Source organism: Otolemur garnettii, unplaced genomic scaffold (genome assembly GCF_000181295.1).
Source record: "Otolemur garnettii isolate 467f Iridium unplaced genomic scaffold, OtoGar3 scaffold00006, whole genome shotgun sequence".
NCBI lineage: Eukaryota > Metazoa > Chordata > Mammalia > Primates > Galagidae > Otolemur > Otolemur garnettii.
Window position 1 is genome coordinate 9,170,485 of NW_003852401.1, and position 16,221 is coordinate 9,186,705.

Below are 16,221 nucleotides of genomic sequence, written 5' to 3' on the forward strand. Positions count from 1 at the left end.
GATGGAGACAAGGACAGTATTCTGGAACCCTTCTTCCATTTTGGAACATTGCTGTCTATCACATTTTCCTATATGCATTCTTATTTCCAGCAGCCATGGGGTCATCAAGCCTTAGCTTAAATCAAATGTCCTCTGGCTCCAGGTCCCATGATGAAAAATTTATGAAGTCCTGGACACATTACAAGTTTTACAGCTTTACAGCTGAAATCCTTCAGGTCCTCCTGACCTACTGAAGGAAAAAATATGTTTTATTTTATTGTGATTCCCAAATGTTCTAATGTGTGCATTTTTCCAGCAGAATGTGCATGTTGCTTCCAGCAATGTGTTTTATATTTCCTTGAAGAGTAGGGAAGCTCTGATAGAAGGAAACAACTTCGTCTTGTTGCCAGTACAAGAGACAACAGAACTTGCCATGGAAAGCAGCATTAAGTTGATCAAGTCTATGGACCATCAGTTTGTATTTCTCTTTCACTGAGGAGACCCTACATGTGTCAATGATTGTGTATCCTAATTGTTTTTCAAACAGTTTATAGCCCTCAATTAATGACATGTTAGCTTCTTAGGTGAGGGCAATTTTGTTAATAATAGGTAGATTTTCCTATAACCTTAAAAATATATGTTCTTGTAAACTCCAGGATATAGCTAGTTCAACACCTAGAATCAAACATTTCCTGGATAACAAATGGGCTTTCCAAATATATGTCAAAATCTAAAGTCTCCTTCTCTTCAAGAAATTATAAGTAACATCAGTTTGGATGTGGCTTAAAAATGAGGTCCCCAAATGGGCTCACCTTGACAATGAAATCTGCTGTCAGTGGTCCAGCCATTCTCAGTATCTCCTTGTCTGGAAATTTCTGGAAGTCCACACTAGAATTGTCCACAAGAAAGGTGCCTGTAGAGCTGAGACTGTTTTCACCTTTAGCACCCTGGAGAGTTTTGGTTTCCAGATCTACGTAATCAAACACATGAAGAGGAGAGAAAGCTGTTCGGAGGGTACCACAGATCACATGCAAGCACGTCTCATGCAACAAAGCTTAGAGCTGACAAAATGGAAACTGGTATAAATACATACACAGGCACTCCTGGATCACACAGGAGTTTATGCTGCAAATGACATTATTCTAAAACTCACAGTCAAGCATTCAAGGCTCCTTGTCAAAAAAATCTTTGACTCTCTGGATGACGATGACCTTGTTTGGGCATCCCCCTTATTAGAACCCTATTCCTTTGACTAAACCACCTCCTGTACGTATCGTATCGATTCCAATCTTGATGGCCATCAGCCTAGGATACCTTCCAGTTTCTTTTTGCTCTGTGAGTTCCAGGGCACATCTCTTAGTTGCCTCACTACCTGTGTGACTTTATCTTCCTGCCTTAACTTGTGCTTGTTCACGCTTTCTGGTTGTTTATTGTAAATCTGCTATTGCTCAAAAGGAAGAAACTATAGTGACTTAAAAATAGGAACTATCCTTTATGGTTCTCTCTCTTTGGAAAAAAATTCTTTCTGATACTGAATTCACTTTTATGTAAATATACATGTACGGTATTTTGTAAGTACTTAAGAGAGAAAGAACTTGATTCCCAGAGCATTCAAATCTGGCCAATGGAAAAAGTATATGGAACATTTTTTTGCTGTGGGAAATCAGAGCCTGCTGGGGATGATGGCAATTATGATGTCTGTTTCAGAGAAGACTACGTTGCCATGCGACTGAGAGGGGATGTCGAAGAATTGCTGCATGAAGGAAGATAGATGGACGAAAGCTAAGGGTTTCTGAAACCTGCATGAGAACTTTCTGTTTTGGCAGTGCTCCTTCAGCAGAAAGACACAGTGGGGCTTTGAGTTAAAAATCAATTTTAAGGTATCTGGAGGTACTAAAGTACACAATGTATTATTCTACTAATACTTGTGATCCACTTGACGTTCTTTACTATAAGTAATACCGACGGGTGGAAAATATTGGCATTCAACTAAATGTGCAGTAACTCTCAGATGAAGTCTGTGGAGACCTTTTTCTAGAGGAGGCCAAGCATGACTCCCTGTTTTAGTGTAGAACCCCACAGAAGAATGTCAAAGGGAAGCACAGGTGTCACTAGAGGAAAGCAATGACACTGAATCTCCTTCCACTAGCTTTCCTTTCTCAAGCTGCCATACTTGTAGTTACAGAAACACCTCCAGCACATGGACTAACTTAGTTTTGGAAATATCTTGGCATTATAGACCTGATCTGAGCATCTGATTCCATTTACTTGTCAGGCTCACAGCTAACTTTCTCAAGGTTCTTCTGATTAAAGATGAGCTGGGGGAGGACCAGACTGCCCATCCTCATTCAGAGTTGACCCTAACTATTTCAGGTTGGTCCCATACTGAACCAGCTTTGGGGAGTGAAGTGATGAAGAGCTGCAGGGAAACAGTATCATTTACTCCCACATTATCTCGCTGAATTACATTCTAAATACAAAAGAATAAAACTAAATGAAAAATTCCTTAGCTATACATATGCTACCCAGTGTATGTGTGTGGGGGAAAAGGGCAGATTCCATTTTGCTTTTCGTCAAATCCTTTGGACAATCAAATCAAACAAAGCTTATTCTTTGGCTTCTTAGGGATCATATAATTAGGAAATCTGGGAGACTAATACATTTGTAAGAGTAAATTTTCCTCTTAAATCTACTCCTGTAGATGCTTTCTTCTTCAAGGAGGAGTCAGTCCCCCTCTTGGTGATGATCTTGGCCTGAATATTTTTATTTCAGTCTCTGTCACTGCTCGTAGAAATACTATTTTTGAGTGGGTTAGCTCTCTCCAGTTATCAAGAGGGAAAATGAATGATTTGAGGGGTAATAGTGTACACACACATACTACCTTTTGACATGTGAACACTGTATTTCATAAGGTTGTTCAGCATTAGAAAAAAACTTGGATACATCTTAGGTCACTTATCATTGCTTTTTTGTTTTGCCTGAGCTGTACTTTATTCCTTTCCTTCACATGACCCTTCAAATCTCACCTCGTTCGTGAAATGTATCTATTTTTAGAAAGACTATGGTAGGCTATGTAGACTTTTATAGGCCTCAACTTGTTTTTCTCTTGTTTGTTTTTATAGCATGATTTCATTTATAATCCAGTTGCTAAAAAATAATGCTTTCTACCTAAATTTGTTTCATAGGGATAGGTGTAGGAGGGGAGAAAGAGCAGAAGATGACAGATGGTTTTGTGGGAACCCAGGAACAGGCAGAGCGGAGCTCAGAAGTGCTCAGGGAACCAACGGAGCTATAAAGCCTTTTGGTGAAAGGGAATTTTGCAGAAAATGCTAGCATCTTGTCTCTCACCCTCGTCTTTGTTTTCTCCCTATATTCTGCTTGCAATTTACTGGTGTATACGTACACAGCATTAAACAGTAATAACAAAAGATGTGGCTGTGTACTGCTGCCTTGGCACGATGGAAGATCAATTCTTGCACAAACCCTGGAGAGGCTGTGCTACCATTTGATATTTGGGGTCATGATTACCCTTCAATCCTGAATCTCCATAACTGTCTTTAAGATATGAGGGCTCTGAATTGTCTTTAATACATGGGATGTTTAATTATAACACTCTGACTTTCTCTAAGTGCTACAGTTTTCAAGTTGTTTGTTCTTCTGGATTAATGAAACACTGAAACATGAGAACAGAAAGAAAAAGTGAAAAAATGTTAGAAGAGGGAGAAAGGGTTGAAAGGAAGGAAAAAAGAGAGGGAATCAAGGCAAGATAAAGATTGAGATTAAAAAGGAAGAAGAGAGAGGATGAGATATAATATTCCCAAATGCACAAACATGAGTTTAACCCATGAACAACCCGACAGGAGCGCTTATTCTGTGTTTTTTAGGATCGCTGCTGTTAGTGATAATTCCTACAGAACTGTTTACTATCTCATCAGGCAGTGAAGAGATAAACAGAAGCACTCAAACTATCATATTGTGATAGAGTAGAAAGATTTGTATTCTTTGTTTTAATCTCTTCTGGGAACATAAAACAAACAATAAAAACTGAAATTCCCAATCCCCAAAGGAAAACCGAGTTTACTTACACAAGTGATCAGGTCCTTTTAAGACAAGGCGAATATGTCTGCTTCCATAGGGAATCGCAACCACAGTGTCATCCACTAGAGATAAGCAAAGCAAAGTCTTATGACATGTAACCTGACACAAAATCATTGACTTCCTCACACTGTGTATAAAGGCACTGACTTATATATCTCAAAGAATGACATTGTTTTTCAGTGTTTGCAAAGTAAAAGTCAAAATTTGGGAATCAAAATCTTCACTTTCCTCAAAATAAAATATGCTAGAGATGCTAGTCAATAGCTAACTCATGGGGGATGTGGCCTGTTTAAACTCACTTGTGTTGAGTTAAAAAATAAGAATAGATTCTAATGTTCAAATCATGAATTTCTAGCCTGAGCAAGAGCAAGATCCCATCTCTACTAAAAATAGAAAAACTAGCTGAGCATTGTAGTAGGTGCCTGTAGTCCCCCTACTTGGGAGGCTGGGGCAAGAGGGTCACTGGAACCCAGGAGTTTGAGGTTGCTGTGAGCTATGGCTCCATGGCACTCTACCCAGGGTGACAGAGAGAGAGTCTGTCTCAAAAAAATGCAAAAAATAAAAAACCACCTCAAATACTGAACTTCTCTCTTGAAGAGTATCTTGGATGAATAGGACAGACAAGAGGAGGGGAAAATATATTTGCTGTATGTTTCCAATCCCTCAAAGGTAGAAATCATGTCTTCTAGTTTTTGTCTATCCTTCATGCTATCTACCCCTAATACTACATATAATCAGTGCCCCATGAATGTTTATTGTTAATACTTCTTTCTGTATTGTTAATATACCCATTCTGTATTGAAATATTAAAAAATTGGCATAATCACAGATTATTTTATAACAGATTTCTGTTTACCCTCCTTGCAAATTGGGCTTAAATTCATAAGAAGCAGACAAAAAATTTGATTTTATTATTCCACGAACTCCAAATATATCACAAGCACTCTTATTCAAGACTCCACTTATGACAATAATACCTTATATTCATATGGCACAGCAGAGTTTCACTTTCACCTACATTATACTATTAACTTCTCACCTAAAATTTGTGGCATAGAGTATTTTACAATGAAAAAATGAAGCCTCTGGGAAGAATAATGTATAGTTTAAGTCAGGTCACAGGCATAGGAAGGTACTTAAGATAAGAGAAAGATAGATTGTACAAACAACTCATCAGTATATTTAGAAGCTCTGTGGGATTCTTTATTCCCGCGTATCTTTCTAATACTATATATTATTATCCTGTCATTGGAAGAGCCTAGTTTAACTCTGCTCTTTTCAGAAAGAATCTGAAAAGCTCAGTTTAACTCAGCTTCTTTTCAAAAGAATCTGAAAAGTTATCCAATTTCTCTGAACCTGAACGTTATTATCCTATCTTTAGGAGAATTTAGTTTCAACAAGTAAATCTTAGAAGTTACCTAGCTTCTCTGAGCTCAAGTTTCCTCATTTGGAAAACAGAGAAAACAACATTTACCTTAAAATATTGTTGTGAATAGATATAAATGTAAATGTGGATATAATTTTATAGATCTATAACCTGGAACACAGGGGGCATTCCGTAAATATTATTTTTCTCCCTTTTTTCCAAACCTCTTTAGGGACAGGGACTGAAGAACTGTTTATTTTTATTGTGTTTCTAAGCTCTTCAAAACTCCTAGCATAATACCCCTTGTAAGAGAAAGGAGAAATCACATGTTCCCGATTTCTTCCCTGAGAGGTTACCTTGACCAGGTTCTCTAGGATACTGAATATTCTACTCATGCTACAACCTTATAGTTGTTGCTAACGTCATACATTGTTAAAAATGAGGCAGACTTTGCGAGATCTGAGTGTCTGTGGCACACAAGAACAAAACAATGTAAGAGGAATACAGGGAAGAAACAACCACCACCAAGTTTAGACAGGGCCCACGGAGTGTTAAATACCTTGCATGAAGAAACGAATTTTTAAGTTTGTAAAAGAAACTCAAAGCAGTTAAACAGAATGGGACTTCTAGAAATAGAAAGTCTTTGTTTATTCACAGGTCAAACAAAGTGCAAGTAAAAGGGAAGCTTTCTGCTCACTGGCACGCCCTGACCCCACGCACCACTAGCAGCCTCCCTCTTGTTCTGCTGGGAAGTGACTCCCAGTCCACACACCAGGGCATTAAGACCCTGCCTACAGCTGATGCAATAACATGTGTATGCTTCCCAAAGAAGAGAGGGAAGAAAACTAGAAAGTTATTGATGGGAAGACAGTAGTAGGTAGATAAAATAGACTAGGCAAAAATAGAAGATCTTCTGATGCCCTCTGTATTTGCTTAGCCAAAGAGACAGCGAGCAGGTCAGGCTGGTGCCAACCTGTGCAACTGGCAGCCAACTGCACAGTGGTAGGAAGAGCCGCAGTCAATTCTACGGTCCTGAAAAGGACTAAGAGTCACCGGGCAGGTTACTAGGCAATAAGCACATCCATTATGTTATTCCACAAGTTATTTTTTGAGTATCTCTTAGTGTCTGGCTCCATGCTAGGTGCTAGGGATTCAGTGACAAAGAAGACAAACAAAAACAATAATCCCCTTTTCAGGGACCTAAGATAGAACACGTGGGGAAATGCTGCATGCTATAGCCCCCTGATGGCATGTTAGTTAGTCTCTTAGGAGCCTTGAACCACACTCCCCACCTCCCCCCCCAAGCCCATTTTATTGTATTTCACCAAGTGCACACTCAGTATGTTAATCTAGGGGAACTTGTTCATATATATCAGCTAGAGATCAGAAAATACTTCAAGGAACGGTACTCTTAATCTTACAATAAGCTAAAGAGAAAAAAAATTAGGTTGGGGAATTCTTGTACTTGGCACCTACTACAGTGTTGTGCACAGAGAGGTGTTTAAGATATCGCGAAACGTGAAAGCAATCTGGTTGCAACACCTGCCTCCTCAGTGAATAATGCAATTGGTATAGTTGGCAAGGCAGGTGGTCACATCCTCTCCCACCACGCTGTGCATTCCTTGGGTGCCCTTTCTTACAAAGGCACAGTGTTCTATGATCAAGTGCATCTGTCCTAATCTATTCTGGTTTTGTTGACAAAACCACGGTGCTAGTCTTCAGGACATACTTCTGGGTTATTAATCAAAAATTATAAAAGAAGTGCTTCAGAGATCAGATATCTACTTTGTCAGTCAAGTGGGCAAGATTTCCATGGGAATCATAAGTTCTATCATTTCACATACGTAAGCTACAAAAGTCCTTTCTTAAGAAAATTGTTCCTGAGGATTTTACCTAGAAGACTGCCTTAAAAATCAGTATCTGTATGTGCAATATACAACTCTCTCTATAGAACATCTTACATTCACCTTTCAAACTCTCCATACGTGGATGTTCTGTATGAGTCACGCTGTAGTAAAGAATGGTGATAATGACAATATTTTGAAAAGAATTTCTTATTCTGAAATCTAAGTTTATCTTATTTTTAGATCTGTTGATAAGTTCATGTTTTTTAAAGACTCTTCTCTCCAAGTCTGTGGGGCTGATATTTCATTTTAATTTTTTAAAAATGAAAGAACCATTGTTTTTAGTATAGTTGGGTACATATTAAAATGATACGCCAATCCTAAGGAGGTTTTAAAGGCATATTTTAAATCTTCATGCTAATATCATTACTCTTAAAATACATCCAATAAATTAAGGATAAGATGAGCATATAATTTCACAAAGGAGGATGTATACTGGACAGCCAAACAAGGTGCCCAGCATTCTCAATGGGGAACTTTGTCCTCATAGTTGCCTAGGCCAAAAACCTTGGAGTCATCCTTGACTTCATCTTAATAGCTAATCTGTTGGAATGGTCTATTGTCAAAATATCCTATTTCACCAAATCTAAGAGAAATAATTTTTCATATATTGACATAAATGAAATGAGAATGCATCTCACAATCAGTAGTATCTATTTCCTCTTAGTCAGGCAGGAATCCTGCCATAGTTATATTTGCCTGCAAAGGTGCTAATATCAATACAGCCACTATCGAACTTACAAAATGAGTGTCAGCATCTTGGGAAAAATTCTAAGACAACAGTGGAATACAATTTCCTGGGAATCAAGTGATTGTGGAAATGTAAAGAGATGAGGAATCAGAGATGTTTAATAACTTTCCCACAGAGGGAGTTGAAAGCTAGCTAACTATACATAATTGCAAAGTTGAATTAAGAGCTTAGTACCAATACTCTGCTTTTGGCTAAGATGAAGTAACAGTGACCAGGTTTAACATCTTGCCTAAAATAATCTAAAAGTCAGATAAAATTATGTAAAACTCTGGTTTTTAAGATACTGGATATTAGGTAAAGAAGAGCAATGATTCTTGAGAGTCAGAAATTAAATGAAGTAAGACTTAATATTGCTGCAGCTTACTGCTGTCAAAGAGTTTCTGGGCTACAGCTTTAGAAGTGGGAACTTTAGTGGTTGGTAGTTGAAGAGACCGAGCAATAAGGAAAAGAATCCAAGGAGACCAAAGCAGTTAGAATTTGTGAGACAAAGTCAAAGAAAAGAGAGAGCTATACAGAAAGACAACTTTCAAGGTCCAAGAGGGTCCCCTTTAAGTTTCCAATAGCATACTGATTGAACATGAAGATGAGGAGACTACCCGGTCTGCAGAAAGAACCATATATAAAAATAACGGAGAAGAGTACATGGAGCTCATACAGTGTTAAGGATAGTATCTTATCCTACCAGCCAGACTGGAAAACTTCATAAGTCATGGAACTTTGAATAGAGTATTCAGAAAAGTCTTGCCTCAGGAGAAGGGCACCATTCCCTCTAGACCAAACATGGTTTCAGTCTTATCTACCAAATTTTAAGATCCAAAAGGATCAAACTGATTTTAAGCAACTTAACTGCTCCCAGAACAAAACTCAAGATTATTTACAGGAATAGACAATTATCTAGTACCAGACAAAGTAAAATTTGCAATGTCTGGCATCCAGTCAAAAATTACTAGACATTCAGAGAAACAAAAAAATATAAACTATACTGAAGTGAAAAAGCAATGAATTGAACCCAGAATGGACATTATAATTGTAATAACAGTAGTCTATATGTTCAAAAAATTACATATTGAAAAATTAATCTTCAGGCCCCCAAAGTTTCACTGGTCAATACTACCAAGCATTTTAAAAAGTCAATACCATTTCTATACAATCTCTTCCAGAAAAAAGAAGATGAAGGATCACTTCCTCCCTCATGGTATAAGGCCTTTTTATGTTAAAACTAACACCAAAGACATTCAGAAAAAAAAAAAGAAAAGGAATACTGCCGACAGTATCTCTTACAAATATAGACATAAAAACCTTCAACAAAATGTTGTCAAATCAAACCAGCAAAATGCCAGACACGATGGCTCACACCTGTAATCCTAGCATTCTTGTGGATTGCCTGAGCTCAGGAGTTCAAGATCAACCTGAGCAAAAAGTGAGACCCCCATCTCTAAAAAGTAGCTGAGTGTTGCGGTGGGTGCCTATAATCCCAGCTACTTGGAAGGCTGAGGCAAGAGGATCACTTGAACCCAAGAGTTCAAGGTTGCTGTGAGCTATGATGCCAGTGCATTCTACCAAGGGTGACAAAACAAGACTTTGTCTCCAAAAAAAAAAAAAAAAAAAAAATCAAACCATTACTCTATATAAAGAATAATATACCATGATCTAGTAGAGTTTGTCCCAGGAATACAAGGCTTTTTTAAGTTTAAAAACCAGTTAATGTAAATCATCATACTAAAAGAAGAAAAACCACCTGATTGTATCAGTTGAAACAGAAAGAGAATTTGATAAAATTCAACATCTATGCATGATAATAACTCTCGGCATGCTAGGAAAAGAAGGAAACTTCTTTAATCTGATAAAGGGTATTTATAAAAAATCTCAACTATCCCACTCAATAATGAGAAACTGGATGTGTTTCCAAATCTTAAGATTTGTACATTCTCATCACTCCTATTGCAATTGTATTTGATGCCCTAATGGTAAAATAAGGCCAGAAACAGAAATAAACAGCTTACAAATTAAAAAGAAAGAAGCAAAACTCACCCTTATTCGTAAACAAAATGATTATTTATAAAATCTCAGCAACCTACTTAAAACTCTTAGAACTAGTGAGTTTAGTCAGTACACATAATATGCAGTACATGGGAAATACACAAAAATCAATCATGTTTCTACAAACTAGAAATATATAGGTGGAGATGGAATTAAAATATAATGCCAAGGCCAATGCAGAGGTGAATATTTTCAGTTCCAGCTACTCTGGAGGCTGAGGCAAGATCACTTGAGCCCAAGAGCTCAAGGCTATAGTGTTCTATAATTATGCCTGTGAGTAGCCAGAGCTCATTAGCCTAGATGTAGTAAGACCACATCTCTAATAATAATAAAAAAATGAATACAATGCCATTTTTAATAGCTACAAAAAATACAACAGATATAAATCTAACTAAAATATAAAGGATCCATATGCTGAAACTAATAAAGGCTGATGAACAAAATCAATTGATTTTAGTTTTCTTTTTCTTTTTTGTATGTGTAAGATGATATATGATAAAATGTGTCTAAATATAAAATATAACTTTTAAGAACTATGAAGCAAAAATTCTAAGTGACTGGAAAGTGCTATGTCATGGTTTCTTCGTTTCAATGACAGCTGTTTTTGTTTCTTAGTAACACATAAGATAATGGTGCATCTTTTGATGAATGATGTCTTAGACTCAAAGAAATACAGGTACAGTATATTCATAATCAGATCACTTCTCATCATGTCCACAATTACTGGTCCAGTCCAAGCCATCATCATCATTGGCCTGGCTAATTGTACTAACTTTGCCTCTCCTCTCTCTTCTTGGTATAGATAGAATAATCTTTTTAAAAAGTAAATCAGATTAAGTTACTCCTCTACTCAAAATCCTCCAATGATTTATCATCTCATTCAAGGTAAGATCCATAGCCCTTACAAAACTCCACAATATCTGTGTTATTCTTCCCTCTGCTTCTCAGCCTCTCTGCCTTCCTCCTCTCATTTTGTCTTTCTGAAACTTACTGTGCTTTAGTCACACTAACTTCCTTGCTCTTCCTGAGATATATTATAAGTGCAAATACCTGGGTCCTTTCCACTTGCTTTTCTTTGACTTCCTTTCCCTCTGACTTTTGCACGGTTCCCTTTCCTCAGCTCCCTCAGATTCTTGCTTAAATGCTATGTTATCAGTGAGTCTTCTCCTTACTAATCTAATGGAAATTACAACTCCCCTCCAACACCCTTGGCTGCCAGTTCACACGATTTCCTGGTCTTTTCCCTGCTTTAGTTTTTCTATGGCTTCTATCACCACAGGACACATATACATTGTATTTAGTTATTTGTTTTTTCCTCTGTCCCTCACACTGGTAAGTAACATGACACTAAAATGGATGTTGTCTGTTTTGTTCTTGGCTGTGTTTCCAGCACATAGCAGGTCCCTAATAAGTATTTGCAGAGGCAGTATACAGAGGGTGCAAAAAAAACCACATATGCATTTTAAGAAAGGAAAATAATATATACTAAAATGGTAATACTCAATTTATACCCATAACAAAAGGTGAATGCAACTCACATTTGAGAACCTCTTGTAGTTTCATAAGTCAAAAGTGACTTGAGTCTTATAAATTTAATATATTTTTTCTTTCTTAAAAGATGTATACATATTTTTAGCACCCTCTGCATATAGCCTTGAGTGGCTCGTGAAGAAACCAGGGGCACATTTCTTTAATGTTTTGCGCTTTCTTTGAAAAAAAATCCATATGTATTTCTCACTTTATAATCTAGAGAACTGTGTTTTATTATAAACATACTGTACTTCAAAATCTTTGAGCCAGAATTATAGTCTGGGAATATGTTTCCCCATATCTGTTAGATATCAGCATAAATCACAGTCTGAGAAGCACATCTTTAGGTATTACATACTTCATTTTATCTTGACATAAATTAGTTTATCTAGCCTTTGCCACTCAAGGAAGGGGGAAAGAGAGCTTTAGGATACCCAGGTGACAACATGCAGAAACAGGCTGCTCTAGGTCTAAGAATATTCCGAGTATATTTAGACAATACATAATATAGTACATGTCAATAAAACTTGTAAGAAAATGAGTCTTTCAATTTCAAGAATCAGAAGCAAGATAATGTTAGCCACATTTGACACTTCCCTGAGCTACTGAAATCGAGAAGTGACTGGGAAAAACGGAAAGACCAACTGCTATCAGTGGGCAAGCTTTTCCTTTTTAAAAAAAGGACAAGGACAAGAGTTCCTTGATCTTGCTGTATTTCCTATTTGTTAGGCAATTATAAGGTCTTTTAATTTAAAAAAAAAGGGGGGTTTTAAAAAATTTCTTTCTCCTATTTTTCTTTTTCTTTCTGGCACTTTCTACCATGGTCCTTCTCTACTTTCCTGTTTTTTTCTTTGTTCCCGCAAGGCTTAATAACATACAGAAAAAACTTGGATTTAAGTTCAGAAAGAAAATGAGTTCAATGTGGGGAATCCAAGTGCTAGGAGTTTGAAAAGAGCATGTGGCTAGCTCACGGTGCTTTCTGGCAGAACGCAAGGGAGAGATCTGGCAGAATTCCTTCAGGGGCGGAGAACTGCTCACCTGGCCAGTACACTGGGCCCCGCAGAGCAGCCTAATCTTCCCTGCCAGTGGGGTGGCTCGCAGTCTGTAAATAGAGGATAGAAGACTCTTCTAGGGTAGAGAAAACATAACGAGGCAGTTTGTTCAGCATCTGCTACAGATTGTGGTAAGGTGCATGCGTATGCTGGGCTTTATTGATATAAATCATCTTGTCAGGAGGAATCATCAGCACTGAGATAAATGAATCAATTGCATTTTGTCATTATGTATAATCATTGGGTTGTGTATGATAATACACAATTTACCCACTGTCGGTCTTGAATAGTTCACTTTCCACTGAGGTATTTATTGCAGACCTGGAGATGACATGTGGCTCTCAATTTGCTTCAGTTTGTTCCTGCAGAGCTTCTCTACCTTTGTTCCAGTGATTCAGGTCCCAGAGTTCACCAGTCACCCCCAATAGGATGGTGAGAAGAATGTCTGAGCAGAGTGTTCCAGCTCTTCTATAAGAACAGGAAGATGGGGGGCTTGAGAAGACAGACAGCTCTCTGCCACTGCAAACACGCTCCCAGAAGTTTCTATACAGAAGGTACTGCACAAATGCACGGTATCCCCTTTCATGCCTAATAGTAATTCCTAGATAATGAGCTTCGATTCAGTTATGGAACAGAAATAATTAGAAAGATTTTAACTCTTTTAGCATTCCTTGAAGAGTTCTGTAAGAGTGATCTTTTAAGTGTAACTTTTTTCAATTATCCAACCATGATTTCAGAGATTTACAAAAGAATTATGTGTCTGTCAATTTCTGGTTTCCATCATCCTGGTTCTTTAATTTTTCATCTTATAGAAGAAGCTACCAACACACATGACCAAAGAAAAATCTGGCCTAAATGTATTATGTCAGTGTCTAAATTACCTCATCCTTTATTCTATCTGCCAGAGTCTTTTAACTTTTTTATTTTTTATTTCTTGCAGAATCACATTTTTCACTGCCTCCAGGGGAGTTAGAATATGGAGAGTTCCCTTAACTGGCACCTCCAATTTTTCATGTATTTAAAAGTCCCTAGTCTGTCTTCCTGCCCCCTCTTCTTCCCTGGAGCCTAGTCCTCTGGCAAGCTGCCCTTTCTCGACTTCTCTGAGTAGTGCTGTGGTGCATACCAGAGTGACTGCATCTGCCTTTCTTCTTGACCTACAAGTCCATTTAAAGCCACAAAACCCCCATACATCAATTGTTTTCCTCCAGCTAATCAACAAGTAAAGAGAACAAAACCACATTCAGTAAAGATATTCATTCTCATTTCCCAAGCCAGGGAAACATGTAAAAGAGATGCTCGAATCAAGGACCTATTGAAAGATTCTAGGTAACAGCAAAATCTGGAGACAATATGACAAGCAAGGTCAAAATAATTCTAAAAATGCATGTCTCTGAGCTAAGGGCTATCTTAGTTTTATATGTGCATGTATCTGTAACCTCCGCTAAGTCACATAAGCTAGCTAAACCTCAGTTATCTCCTCCAAAATGTAGGGATTAATAGCACCTTGCTCATGAGATTTAAATGAGATGATCACATGATGTTCCAGCAAATACATATATAATAAAAACAGCTTTTTTTTTTTTTTTTTTTTTTTTTTTTGCTAGTACAGATAGATCGGGACACAAAGCTCAATAAAAGCCTTCACATAATCACTGCCCTATATTAACTCTGAAGGAACCTGTGTCAGCACTGACCAAAGGCCACTTTGTAAATGAAGCCCTTGTGATTTCACAGTGATAAGAGTGGGTTTGTGCTGACCCTCCCACTCTCCTTGCTATATTCCCTCAGGCGGGAGTTGGGATGCAGCCTGTCCTTAGGTTGGGCAGCAAAGTTCATGTTTGCACGAGGAGTGCCTCTAGACCTGCGTGTAGTTCCTTCCTGTTGTGCCTCAGAAGGAAAGGTTTCCTTCTTGGGATTACAGCTGGTGGTCTGACTTGTCCCCATCTAAGCTAATCCAGAAGCAGGAACATGAAGCTTTCTATAGCATTTCCAGATTTGTCTTCATTTTGGTTTAGGTGTTATTCCCTGGCTGCTGAGGGGAGCCAGAGCCAAGCCAGGAGAGGACAGCAAGTCAACAAGTCCAAAGGTTGCCCCATCTCTGTGGTATCTTACATTTGGTTGCGGAGAGCTGGGATTTATACTGCCCTCGGACCAGCCGGCAGGTGGACCCGTCTCCGTTGCAGACCCCACAGTTATCTTCCTTGACGGTGCTTCCCAGCTGGTGATCACAGCCAACAATCTAACAAGAAAGAGAGATGTGTAATTCAACCGGCACCTACAGATGGAGGGAGGGATCCACTGTGAGGCCAATCACCACAAATATCCCTCCCTTTACTCCTGAGGGGCATAAAACATACTTCCCACGAAGAAGACTGAAGTCAATGTGAATTTGAACCAAGGTAAAGAGGAAAAAATGTAGCATGGGTAAAGGTATTTTTACAGTTCAACTACATAAACAAAAAGAGGGGTTAGAGACAGAGAATGGGAGGGAAGGACGGGAAGAAGGTGAAGAAGATTCCAATCATTGATGTTATCTTTAATTCCCACTGTCAATAACTGTGATTCACTCCAAAGACAAAAATACAATGTTATAAGGTAATAGTAGGAAACATTTTATGGATAAACTCTATGTTTGTTCCGTATGGTCCTTAGAACCTAAGCTGCATAAGGAGGAGGATTTGTATGTTGGGTTCATTGATATATCCCAAGCAACTTGCATGTTGCTTGGTAAATTATAGGCCCTTAACAACTATTTGCTAAATGATAATGAAAATACGTTCTAGTTAGCACTCCATCTAAGAAAAGAGAAAGGGAATCAGCAGAAAGAAACAACCTTGGTGTGTGTGTGTGTAGGAGGTGGAGGGCTGGCATGAGGGCAGCAGGGATTACCAACACAGAGGTCCTGCTATCTGCCTTGCTCAGTTCTGGACCAAGCACAAGGTAAATATCTCATTAATTCTTAAAACGATCATGTAAGATATCCCTGTTTTATAGTTGAGCCCATGAATCTTGCCCAAGGTCACTTAGCTAATAAGCAGCCAAGTTCTAAATACTTCTAGCAAAACATTAATGCTTCATCCAAATCAGGCTTAACAAAATCATAGGCTTTTGAAAAGTATGTGGGCAATCTTATTTATATCTTTACTCTTTCCTTTCCAACATTTAAATGAAAAAAACTTCACATCTAAACCGTACCCAGTTGTATATCTTATAGTTCTCATTAGAGCTAATACCAAATGATTTATTCCACTCTCAAACTGTTTCAATTACTGTTTTTGACAAAATGAGAATGGTAGTGACATTTGAAGGGGCTTATCTCCACAGAGTCCCCACAATTTGTCCTGCCTTTCAAAAATCTGGTTGTTAATATGACCTTTCTTTGAGGCTTGGGGCTTGATTTTCTTTTCTTCTTTTTCTTATTAATAATCACAAACACATGTTTAGGCAGAGGTTTAAAAATACAATTATTTAACATTGTGTTATATATGTACTGTATTTTTA

General features: G+C 37.9%; 1 protein-coding gene across 1 annotated transcript in view; it reads right to left on the reverse strand.

The window, feature by feature from the left end:
* ADAMTSL1 (ADAMTS like 1) overlaps positions 1-16,221 on the reverse strand; it is an 898,927-nt gene that overhangs the window by 217,711 nt on the left and 664,995 nt on the right. The window contains exons 6-8 of the mRNA XM_012813071.2: positions 14,833-14,959; positions 4,065-4,139; positions 792-949 (exon numbers count right to left, since the gene is read on the reverse strand). Of these exons, the coding sequence (XP_012668525.2) occupies positions 792-949; positions 4,065-4,139; positions 14,833-14,959 (360 nt within the window). The remainder of the gene's footprint in view (positions 1-791; positions 950-4,064; positions 4,140-14,832; positions 14,960-16,221) is intronic.